This window comes from Colias eurytheme, chromosome 4 (assembly GCF_061535395.1).
Source record: "Colias eurytheme isolate Ceu_HAF_F1 chromosome 4, ilColEury1 Martin Lab GWU primary, whole genome shotgun sequence".
Lineage (NCBI taxonomy): Eukaryota > Metazoa > Arthropoda > Insecta > Lepidoptera > Pieridae > Colias > Colias eurytheme.
In genome coordinates, this window is record NC_142983.1 from 2,428,120 (window position 1) to 2,441,413 (window position 13,294).

General features: G+C 32.6%; 1 protein-coding gene across 1 annotated transcript in view; it reads left to right on the forward strand.

Annotated features, from left to right (window-relative positions):
• Plc21C (Phospholipase C at 21C) overlaps positions 1–13,294 on the forward strand; it is a 91,047-nt gene that overhangs the window by 38,156 nt on the left and 39,597 nt on the right. Inside the window, exon 4 of the mRNA XM_090120348.1 lies at positions 9,427–9,560. Within this exon, the coding sequence (XP_089976474.1) occupies positions 9,427–9,560 (134 nt within the window). The remainder of the gene's footprint in view (positions 1–9,426; positions 9,561–13,294) is intronic.

The window sequence follows — 13,294 nt, forward strand, 5'->3', positions numbered from 1 at the left end:
AATCTTAAAATAAGAAAAAAATCTTATACACATTCGTCACCACCCACAGGTATGGCATTATCACACTTCTATTTATAATCATTCAGGAGTTGTTGAAAAAAAAAATGTAGGGTGGTACAAATCGTTTGGCGAGAAAAAAAATTCAAAAATTTGCAGATTTTCCGCGGTATGGCGACCATTTGGAATCGTCCGAAAAGTATGGCATGGCGATTTTAGTAAATGGCTGCACGACGATGGTTACCTGTGCAAAAGTTAGCCCGGTACAAATGTTTGAATTGTTTTTTTTAAATCAACGCATTCACGTCGGTATGGCGGACTGTATGTCATATCGTCAAAGTATGGCATGACACTACCGCCTACATCTTTTTTAAGGGCTATCGGTAAATTCTAAAATGTTTGTGTTACAAATCGTTGGACTTTCGCTATTTATCCGACGAGTGTGACTAACGCCCACGCGACTAGTCCGCCGGTACCCGCGTTCTGACCATCATTTTTCTTTTTGTCATTGCGTACTAAGACCCCTCTAGACCGCCATCCTGTTACAAATGACCCGAAATTTTGTGTCAGTATCTCCCGGCCTAACATGTGCAATGTGTAAATGTGTTGACGTTCCAGCTCTTCTTAATATACCTATAGTTTAAAATGATAGCGACTTATTGTATTCAAATTCATTTCAAAATTTCAGTCATTTCATTTTTAGTTTTTTTTTCAATCCAATTCATTTCCATTTAGTTGGCACCAAAAACAAAAATGCAGCAAAGATATTTAATATTATGAAACATTTTAATAGTTTTATACAATAAACTCAAGTCAAGAATTATTCAGTGTTTACAAACACTTATTGTTAGCTACAATTCTCCTTGTTGCCACATTCTGTTTTATTTTTTCATTTCAGTTAGTATATTTAATATGTTAGAAAAAGGACTTATAACGACGTATAAAAGTTCTGATTGTTTTTCTATCGTGTTGGAACTTTTTTCAACCAGTTACTGAGTAACGAACTCGAACAAATACGAAGTTGAAAGTTTTTAAGGAAATTCTTTTTGTGTTGGTTTTTTCTGCCTATAATAGATTACGTACAGGAAAATGCTTTTGGCTGTGACATCTTTAATCATAATAGTAATTTGTTTCATGTGAACTCGAAGAATTATTTTATTAAAGTAATAAAAAGTGATTACTTGCGTAGTTTTAATATTTGATTTTTAAATGTTTCCGTATTCGTTATGCAAATCGGATAACGCTAACTAAGAAAACTGAACTGAAAAATAATGATGTATGGGTTCCATGTTCATTTGAAAAAGGTTGCCTTTAAATTTGTTAAAACCTTCCTTCATCTTTTGTTTGGATAGGTGCTCCATATCTTAGTACAAGAAGGCATTTGACAGGTAATCGGTTTGCGGGTAGACGAGAATAAAGTAATGATATAGGAGAATAGAGTATGCTCAATTTATTTTTCTTAGCTTAGCTGGGCGTGAGGTTTTCATAGTATATTTGCCTTAAAATGCATAGATATTTGAGTACGCTCAATAATGCATTTGCATACAAAAAAGCAGAACAACGTGAATGGTCATATAAGTATCAACCATTAACTGGGAAAACATATTCATCATCGAGTATGAGTTCCTTTTAATGGATGCAATTTAGCATTAATAAATGACAAATAAAAAAAAGTGTGTGCGTGTAACCTTTACGCGCGATTGAAGTAAAACGCACATGTCAATATAACCTTGTTATTGAATATTATAAAATGTCGCAATTGTCAGAAAAATTATTTTTAATTTACTTATTTTAAAAGTAATAAATAAACAAGTATATTTAGAGATTTTCAAAAAATTTTGCAATTTAAAATAATGTTTTTAAAACTGTTGAATTTTTCATTCACTTTGTTATTCACAATTGATCCGTTTGAAAATTTGAAAATAAATAATCCTAATTGATTATGATATTTGCCACTAGCTGGCGTATAAGTCAAGAAGCGTGTAGTATATGACATATACTTACAACCAATCAGAATTATTATTTTTAAATGGCGGAAACTACACAGCGTTACTTCCGTCAGAAAAAAAATCTGAGTTACTCCCTAGTCGCGCCTAAAGAAGTTTTACTTCAAAATCGTAACCTTTTTTCATATTTATATAGTAAACTGTAAGGCATTTCAATGTTAAATCCCTTGAATAGTAAGCGATGATCTCAATTGCATCGATTTAGTAGATTTTAAGATATTCCCCATACAAATGTCGACTCCTACACTTACTTAGGTGTAATAATCGATAACAGATTCAACTGGAGGATGCACATTGAAAAGGTGTGCAATAAACTTCGATCTTTTCTGACAGTCTTGTATATTATTAAAAACAGATTACCATATAAAACAAGACTGTTGCTGTACAATGCTTTTGCTGATTCTATAATATCATACGGCCTAAGTAGCTATGGTAGGACTTATAAAACATATATGCAAAGGATTCTGAACCTACAAGTTCGAATTCTCAAAAAAATTGTGTCGCCGCAAATAAAAACAAAATTTAAAAATGACATACCTAAACTTTTCAAACATTGCAGTGTCCTGCCAATTAATTATAAATTTGAATTTCAGTTGCTCAAAGAAAACTTCTTCAACACAAAATATCAAACATTAAATTCACACTCTTACCATACACGGAACACTACTCTTAATAAATTAATTAAACCATTCTCAAAAAACATGTATGGCCAACGACGTACCGCGTTCTTGTTACCAGATATCTTGAATGGGTTGGATATTAATTTAAGAAATTGTATTACCAAAATAAACATAAAACGTAAACTTAAGCAATATTATCTAGACAAACTGTAGTTGATGTTATAGTTATAAGTATCTATAAAAAAAAAAAAAACTGTTATTTTTGTGCAATCTTTAGACTCAATTTATGTATTCTACAGTTAAACCGAAATTGTTTTGTTTAAATTATTGTAGACGAACATTACTATAAACCTCAGTGGTTTTTTAATTCACAACTGTACACTAATATATCTGTAAACCTATTTTGTTTCTGATAATAAATAAAAAAAAAAAAAAAAAAAATATACAGTAGTAGTAGACTAGTAGTGGAAAAAAAATATATTTCGCGGAATAAATATTTAAGCTTCAGTTAACGTTTAAAACAGAAACTGCTACGATTATTTTGTTTTATTTGTAGTGGGTTTATTGTTCAGCGCTCCGCATTTTCATTCGAGTTTTATTTTTGTTGATACGTTTAAGCGTTGTTTTGAAACGATTGCATAGCAGGTGAATTCAAATTAAATACCAATTCGCTTCTAGTTTATCAAATTGATAGCACTTTAAAATGGCAAACAATCGGAATTATTTCGCTTTATCTGGTTTTAATCACTACATTTCTCTGCTAATATACTCATTGTACATGTACAATCCATACTAATTAGAAAATTCTTTTGAATTATAGTCATTAAAGTACCGTCTCTTTTGCACATGGGCCTGCGATTATACGCCGTCCCTCTCTCACGTTGGGAATGCATAATTTATGATTTTGTTTTCTATTAGCGCTCCCTTGCTTACCCTCCTCATTAATAAATTGTCTCTTATCATAATTATTTTCTTGTTCGCTACAGCGACCGCTCAATGTTGCCCGTCTGTTGCTCAGGTATAATACGCCGCATTGTAATTATTTCAATTACCGGAGAGAATGTAAGAATTTTTCCCTTTGCAAACTTCAAATCCGTCTCGAAGGACCCGGGCAATCCATTTTAGCGATGAATATTTGAGTTGGAGGAACAGCCGTGTTGCGATGGAAGTTTTAATTAACATCGTCTCGTATTAGCTTGTTAGTGTTTTCGGTCTCTGTTTAAGCTGAATCTTATGCAATTTATTGTTCCTAAGTTAAAAAAAAAACTTTAGTGAAATTTTGCGCTAACGTTGTAGGTATTGGTAATTGGATGGAGGGTCTGGCATAATGAAATGCTAGATTTAGATTTTTGTTGTATGGTTGAGTTTTTCTTTCATAGTTATCTACTTAATTTTTTTTTCATATAAAAAGGTAAAATGATTATTGATGGCATATTCGTTAATCATTGTTTATTAGAATCGCCAGACGTCATACGTAATCTTATTGTGTACAGTTATTGTGATTTAGCCAGACTAGACACAGATATAATTTGTACACACAGATATAATTTGTATCTGAACAGACAGATATAATTTGTATCTGAAAACAGCATTTGAAATCTGCTAGTAATTGATTATATTGTACAATAAATCATGCTCGCATAAAATTTGCGGTATAAGCTACAAATTAAATGCACGACTGGCAAGTAATACCGATTCAAAAATAAACTATTACGGTGGGAAGTAAAAATAGTTTAATGAAATACATAGTACGTTATATTTGTGCAGTAAACTTTAAATTTCCCGAATATATTTTTACACTCGCGTAAAACAATAAATGGAGCGGAAAGATGAAGGAATATACTTGTAAAAATTTTAATCACGGTATGAGTTGCTCGTATCCAGCGACTCGTACTAAAACCCTTTTTAATAAAATATTGTTTCGTTGATTGTACATTTTAACCTAGCGCTCGGCTAAAAGCTTTTAGTTGGGAGCAGAAGTTATGACACAAGACTTTGTCCGCACTTTATTCATACAAAAATACTAAACTTTTCACCGAGCATGCCTCAAACTTGGTTTTACATAAGGTATTGTACTTATGAGTTCCCAAAGTTTCGCCCGGTCTGATATTGTATCGACTTGGCCGTCTTGGAATTTGGTATTTATATAGTACATGTAAGTTGATGTTAATGTCAACTTCTGAGTACTTTTCGGTCTTTTTGTTACAATGTTCTATTTTGTTTGTTGGTTAGTTGACAGTTTAGGACAAATGGAAACTACGTAAATGTACAAAGTGTTGTATGAATTGATTTTCTGGCTGTAGTGCTCTGGCGAGCGTTCATGTTATCGCGTTATAACCGAATCCTATTCAATTTCACTGTTTAATCCCCGTGGGATTTTGTTTTCGAGGTGAAAAAACCGTGTTACTTTTTAACTTCAATCCGTAATTATAACCCTCAGGTATCGTTACAGAGTAAATAAGAACATATCTCATACTTTGTAATCGATAATAGCAATGAGAATAAATGTATAAAAGCTTAATTCGATCCGACGAATAATCTGGATACACATCCACATTATTTATTCAGTGTGGATCACAGCAGTGTTTATGATTCCTCAGACAGCTTTAGGAATCTTAACGTTTGTATAGATTAGATATAAGATAGTTTAAGCGGTGATGAATTGATCTTTACGAGAATAACCATTAATCTTCGTCTCGGGCACTAGGGTAAAAAAATCATAACCGTCCCAGAAAAAAGAGCTCAACTACACCATAAATATGTACAATGTGTTCAGCATTATAATAATTCTGAAATTTATATCACGTAAAACTGTTAGGCGGATTATTATCTAGGTCTACGAAGTATTTTGCTTTGTCATAAATACGTGCAGAGATTTTAGGTGACTTCTCAAGTCTTTCATTCGGTTACTAATAGACTACAGGCCCATGTTGAAAAAATTATGGGTCATTTGACCCACCACCTGACCTATCTAGAATGATATAAGAGCATAAAATAATAAGATTCAGCACTATGACGTCACTCGGAAGCTGTCCACCTGAGTGCAGATGAGAATTCGAAAGTTCAGGTAGAGATTTTCTCCCCTTGTCTCCATGATTTTTGTACGGCGTTGCGGAATAATGGCTTAAAAGCAGTATAGAAATAGTATGACACAGATACCGTACAAAAATGGTGGTCCACAAAGTCGGAATTTATTTTTATTTTTCGACAGTTGCCGGCGTAAATTTGATCATTTGATTTTGTCGGCATCTGTGTCATACTATTTCTATACTACTTTTAATCAATTATTCCGCAACGCCGTACAAAAATCATGGAGACAAGGGGAGAAAATCTCTACCTGAACCTTCGAATTCTCATCTGCACTCAGGTGGACAGCTTACAAGTGACGTCATAGTGCTGAATTTTATTATTTTATGCTCTTATATCGTTCTAGATAGGTCACCTGGTGGGTCAAATGACCCATAATTTTTTCAACACGGGCCTGTAGTCTATAATATATCTTCAGTATAAAGCAAACAAAATCAGCGCCGTTAGTTATATTTGTTTTTATTATATTTGGGATGGAAAGGGGACGGGGATTATGAATGATGGATGAATAAATTACTTCCTCTTGAACCGGTTCGTACTGATTAATATAATAAATCATACTTGTAATTATTATAATTGTATTAATAGGCATTTGAAAAGCAGAGCTGTCTAGTGGTTTCAATATTTGGATAGCAATAGAGATTTTATGTTAAACTAGCGGTCCGCCCCGGCTTCGCCCGTGGTACATATTTACGTTTTCTCTACATAAGAACCATCCTCGTACTTCAAGGAATATAATAAAAAAAGAATTATCGAAATCGGTTCAGCCGTTCTCGAGTTATGCGCTTACCAACACATTTTGCGATTCATTTTTATATATAAGAAGAAGAAGATAGATGGAAAATAATAAGCTATAATATTGTTTTTAAATTTTCTGATATGATTTGGAGTCTGGTTAAAAGCAAGTAAGATTAAGGGCTTGGTCTAGTAGTGCAAACAAATGCATCCTGTCATCCTATATGTAAATAATACAAATGTACTAAGGGAAAGTTGCTCCACTTAATTTTTAAAAATTAAATCATTCGTATAATTTAATATTCGTAATAAGTAAGTACCAAAAATGACAATTTGAAACAATTTTCGTGAAAATTACACCGGGTGATTTTTTTTTATCAGTACACAAAATTTGCGAATACTTTCTATTGATATCTTCAACTTCATGATTATATAACTGATCAACTTTTACAAAGAAATTTGGACGAAATATAAAAAAAATAAGCTTTCCATACAAAATGCATAACTCTATACATTTTTTTCGACCTAAGTTTCTTAGTGAAAGTTGTTCAGTTTAACTAATAAAACGGATAAACAAATTTTGTATTTAATAAAAAAAATGTAATGTTTGTGTTAAAAAATTATAAAATAGAAAAATACGCAAATGAAAACAAAAGATATTTATTTCTGACTAGCTTCCGCCCGCGACTCCGTCCGCGCGGATGTCAGTCTTCGCGTCTTCTACAGATTTATTATATTATGTATTATGTATAATACATATATAGATGTATATTGATAAACCTAATAAATCTTTTGCTAGCATTCTGATGCTTTATCGGTTGCACTGGATTTATCTCTTTTTTTCAATCGCTTGAATGATATAGGATGGGTCCTTGATGGGCATCGAATGCTGAAGTCTCGAATCAATCAATTCTGATTTCTGACAGTAGGCAATTTATGTAAAATCCAATAATGGTCCATCATTTTATTTTGCATACTTTTACGTTACATACTTTTTTTATATATTCTATTTTATATATTCTATTTTTAACGAATGATTCACTCCAGTCCAAACAGCAAATAAGCAGACTTCTGCTTCTGCAACGTTTAGTTGTCCCTGAATTTGGAAAAAATAGTCATGATTCTTATCTATGACAAAAGTGTTATTTTTTGCATTGTATTTCAAATATTAATTTTTTTTTAACCGCATCTTCCGCAATCCGCATTCATGTCTTTTGCCGGAATTAGACATTTAACTTCTACTAGTCCCATTTTCCCTTTTTGATATGGGAGTGTATAAAGTAAATTTTTTAGATATTTCTCGTTATACTTTTAAAAAGTTATTAATGTCATTTTGCTCATTAGGTAAAGTAATTTCGATATCAGTTTTAAGTTTTTTGATACCTGCAATAATAACGTCATAATCGCCTGCACATACTTATCGATTACATTTACACCCTGTATACAATCCACCATCCACATTCATAATGTTTTCCTGTCCTCCTCTCCTTTACGCTGTTCACCGATACATTTTAAATGAGTAAATCTGCTACCACTGAAGGATGTTTCATTGTGATCAGCAAATTTTCACCACTGTTGTCGATTATTTGTTTTTCATTTTTAATCAGCAATTGGGAATCATCAGTTTTGTTTTTTGCAGATTGGTGATGTACCCTAACAATACGTCGAAAAGGGAAAGCATCAACGAATTATCGTTTTCGTCCTCTTTTTTTATTCTTTGCGTCTCTGTTACTTCTGTTTGTTTAGTTCTCAACCCCACTGAATTTTGATGATGTGAAGATAATCCATTCGTTTTAATATTGGTACTTAGAGTTTTTTGGTAGTTTTGTAGTTAGACTAAACTAGAAATGGTGGACTAAATTTGTCAGCGCGTCTGTAAGATCAGAATATAAAACCAACATCCTGTATTTAAGTTACAAAATTAATAATCAAACAACATGCCGCTACGTTGAAAATGACTAGAAGAAAAAATTAAAACACCTCGGATCAATTTTGGAGTAAACAAATCATTTTCCCCGTATGGGGATTTCCCCGGATGAACTTGGGAAGTTCAAGTTCTCAATACAAGTTTATATTATATTTCGTATTTCTCAAAAGAAAAATAAACATTTTTGGAACTTCAAAAAAATTATATTATAAGAAAATTTATGAGCTTACTTTAGTTTTAAAGAAATATATATACATCCCTTTACTGACACCCCGTAAAATAAAGAAATTGTTGCCAATCACCTTTGCAATCTATTTGGTTTCATTAACTTTATGTTCGAAGATAATTTTTTTTCTAGTAGTTACACGCGTATTTTTTTCGTTTATTTTCCATATCGAAATCAAATGTTTAAAAATACGAATATTTGCACAAAACTAAGATAAAAATAATCAATTAACAAAAATATTAAATTTAATGAAGTAGAGCAACTTTCACTTCGGTATGAAGGAAAATCGAGCGTAGAGCACACGTCAGAACGCTCCGGCCCAAGGAGCGCGACTAAAGAAATTCGCTAGGATTTTTCCTTATTATTTTAAATATTTTTTTAATATTTAAAGAATTATCAAAATTCAAAAAAAAATTTTTTTAAAGGATTAATACTCATTGGTCTTCAACCAACTCGAATAAATTAATGGAAAAAATAACTTTTAGCAGTATTTATCAATCGATTTTGTAAGGCAAAAAATGGGAAATTTAATGAATTTATAACGCTCTAATTAAGAAAATCATAAGTTTTTCGGCAATTGTATTCAGCAGTTTTTAATAACGACTATATCAGTTAAAAAAAAATCAGTTTATCATTTCATTAGCCGGGAAAAAATTGTCAAATAACTTGTTGAAAACGCAATTTTGCTAGACTGCAGCCTTAAAGGAATGGTCTTCTAGATATTGAAACCAAACTTTACATTTACTACATTTTCTAGGCAAGGAAACTGCAATACTATATGTAGCTATAATATATTTGTCTTTATAACATATAAAACTCTGTTAACAGATGTGGACGGACGAGCTATTCAGCCTGGCTTATAATCTGAACCAGTACAACAATTCCACGATGAAATTCCTGGAGAAGCTGCACACGAAGATCACGCTGAAGGCGGACAAGTCTGGCAAGATACTGGTCAAGAAGTAAGTGCAGTTTTAGATCATTTGGTGCAGGAATATAGGAAATAGGAAGCAGACAAAATTCTGTCTCATGTCCCTGAAGATACAGTGCACAATCTTACATTTTTTTTGTAGTAACATCTCTCGTAGCCCGTTCCACGTAGGTCTATATCTAATATCTAATATTTTATATTATAAAGGCGAAAGTTTGTAAGGATGTATGGATGTATGGATGTTTGTTACTCTTTCACGTAAAAACTACTGAACCGATTACAATGAAATTTAGCACACATATAGAGGGTAACTTGGATTAACACATAGGATAGTTTTTATCCCGGAAATCCCACGGGAACGGGAACTATGCGGGTTTTCCTTTGCAAACGCGGGCGAAGCCGCGGGCGGAAATCTAGTAAATAACATAAATATATGTTGTTAGAAGAAATAACCCGTCGGGTAGTTCACAGATAGATATGACAAGTCCTAACAATGTGTTGTATAAAGTTTGTTTTGTATAGTTAAAAGCACATAAAATGATCACCAGAATAAATGTGTACAAAAACTTTGTTTGGATACTCACCAATTACTACGTTACTTCACAGTTAATGTAAGAAACTGATTTTTGTGCTCAGATACTTTTCTGTTTACATCATCCATGCCCATATAATGTTTCTCAACAAAAGGTTTAGCTAAGTTCATTTAGATCATTTTAAACAATGAAGTTCTCAGTAACGTTCCGAATACAATCTAATTTTACTCGAGTCTGATTCTAGGCTTTAGAATTCACTACTTAGAAGGCATCCGTACGTGTACCTAGTGTTTCAAATAGACGAGTACATAACAATAGACCTTTCGACGAAGCCCCAAAGTCGAAAGTTGAATGTACGTCATACAAGATTGAATTAAACAAAGATGGATTTAATAAAGCTGCGACGTTGTTGGGTAACGGCCTTGTTAAAAAAGTCCTCGAAGTTCGCGGAGGACTGATACAATAACTTTTTATTGTAAAGATAACTGAAGACGACGATAGTGAGAGTTTTTATCTTGGAAGATTTCGATGAATAATAAATGTTTTATGTATTTTGCATAATAGATTTTTACTTCAAAGCAATGTTTAAACTTACTTGACGTTTATTATAATGTACCAAAGTGAGGTAGGGAATTAAAGAGAATAAAATAACCTGTTAGAGAAAAATTCAACAAAAGAAAGAGAGATTCAAAGAAATTAAAACGAGCATTGGTAATTGAAATGTCGTTCCCCAATTTTATGTTTTAGGCCTCTAGGCAGGAATATATGAAATTAAATAAAATGAAAGATAATAATCTTATCCTTCATCTTGCCGTATCTTTTTTTACCAAATTTAAATGTTCATAACTCATCAGAGTTACTACTATCAAGTGATGATGGATACTTCCTTAAAATAAAAGAATGTAACCAGTAATAGAGAATGCCGATAAAAGTGAAAAATTTACATGAATTAGAATTTTAAAATTGTAATTTCATAACTTTAGCATGTCGGTGACACGAACACATAAGAATTTCTCTGACCAAAAAGTGCTCAATGCGGCGAAAGAAGCTCTCACTTATATAAAAAATAAAACGGCCACTAAAAGCTGCCACAAAAGATGAACAAGCATCTAACCATACCAAGTTTCGGATAACAGCTAGTCAAGCACAATAAAGAAGTATTGGAAATTAAAAAGCACGTATCGTGTCGTTCAACTTCACAGACGATATAATGTGACGCCAGGGATTCGAGCAACAGTTGTGAAGCCAAGCTTTACTTTTATTGGCCCCACGGTACCCCTATAATAAATGTAATATTCTGAACACGTAAAGCGTATGTGTTTCTGTAATAATTCGATTTAATGAGTTAGAAATTCTCGGAGTTTGCTAGACTGGCGAAACATTTTGTGCGATTATTGATTTTGTAGAAGAGTGGAGTAGACTAGACAATTTTCTACTTCTAGGAATATGCTACCAAACATTTTGTTTGGCGTCTAGATGAATATGTACTCTGGATTATTGAATGATTGCTTTGCCTAATTCTCAGTTTCGAAGTGTTTTGATGAATTAACTGGAAATTTATTTTCCATTATATTACGAACTCTATTAGTCCGGGATACATCGCCCATTTTTGCAAGTGATTACTATCAAGCTAATTTTTCGTGAGTAGCTTTATTTTGATGAGATGCCCAATAATTTCATGTACAAAACTCTCGATTGTGGTAGCTACCAGAGGAAACAAGGATAAAATATTTTGATTTGATGGTTCTCAAATATTAATTACTAACTGAATGTTTTTTTTTGTTCAATCTCAAGATAATTATCTAAATTCTTCGAAAAAATATTTGTCCTACAAAATCTATGGTTTGATCAAAGAGTCCCCCTTTCTAATGTGTGTCGATAACGAAGTCATCATAAATGATTACTAACCAGCTGATTTTTTTATTTTCACTTATTTAATACTTATATAATTCAACAGACATATTGTCCTACAAATTGCGTAATAAATATTTGAGAACCGTCAATTCAAAAATTTTTATCCTTGTTACCTCTGTAAGCTACCACAATCGAGAGTTTCGTACATGAAATTATTGGGCATCTCATCAAAATAAAGCTACTCACGAAAAATTAGCTTGATAGTAATCACTTGCAAAAATGGGCGATGTATCCCGGACTATATTGAAGCTCTAGTTCTAAATTTTGGGGAGTTTTGGATATACAATAACTAGATATTATGTGTTCTAAATTTAGCTTAGCTAATTACAAATACAGCGAATCATTCAAACTCACATAAACGGTAGGAATCTCGGCCACATATTAAAAGTAAATATACTGTGTGATTTTTCCCTAAATTATGTAATACGAAATTTGTTTAACCAACGATGTTTTCTCAAGTACATTGTTAGTGAACCGCGAAAGTATTTCATAATAATGGTCCCCTTTATTCTCGGCGGCAAAAATGGTGAAAGTAATAGCTTGTTACAAGCTTGTGGCATTTTCCGATACTAATATCGAGGTATAGCTTCCGGCGTTCGGATTTGGTCAGTTAATGGAAATCTCGTACGGCTCCCCTGTCACTGCGCGGACCTTTTTCAATTTGATAACATTATTCCCGGTGTAATAGAATTTTAAAAGGGTTACGCCGTATATTTGTTTCGGACTGATGATATAACTAACTTACCGGTGCCAGCGGACCCGCTTACGTAAGTTCAGTTCTGGCTGAAGCTATTTATAGGTCTCAAAAAAGGTCCCCGTATGCTTAAAATTATATTCTTGTTTATCATTGTCCAAAGGGTAAAGGTTAATCCCATCAGGAATGTAAATATTAAAGTGATATTATACTTTAAAATAAAATTTAAATAATCTTGCAGTTGTAATGATACCTTTGGTTAGAGATAACCAACATATTTGGTCGAATCCAGCAAATTTATGTAAATCATATCTATATTTACCGTCTTACTTAACGATTACGTAGTGTCAGCGTTTTCAGGCGTAAGAAAGTAAATACGACAAAAATAACCTGACCTATGCGGTAACGTGTAAAAGAGCCGTGGTTTCACCCTTGAAAATGTTCTAAGAAATAAAAATATCGTCACAAAAGTCACCGCCGTGCCACTCGTTTGACTAACCTTTTAGAGATTCTGCGCTTCTATTGAAAACTCGCTGATTGCAGTTCTGCTCTCTGGTATTAAAAATAAGGTTTATTCGAAACGTTTGTCATAGAAACTGACAAAACTTCGTACTTAATATTTGT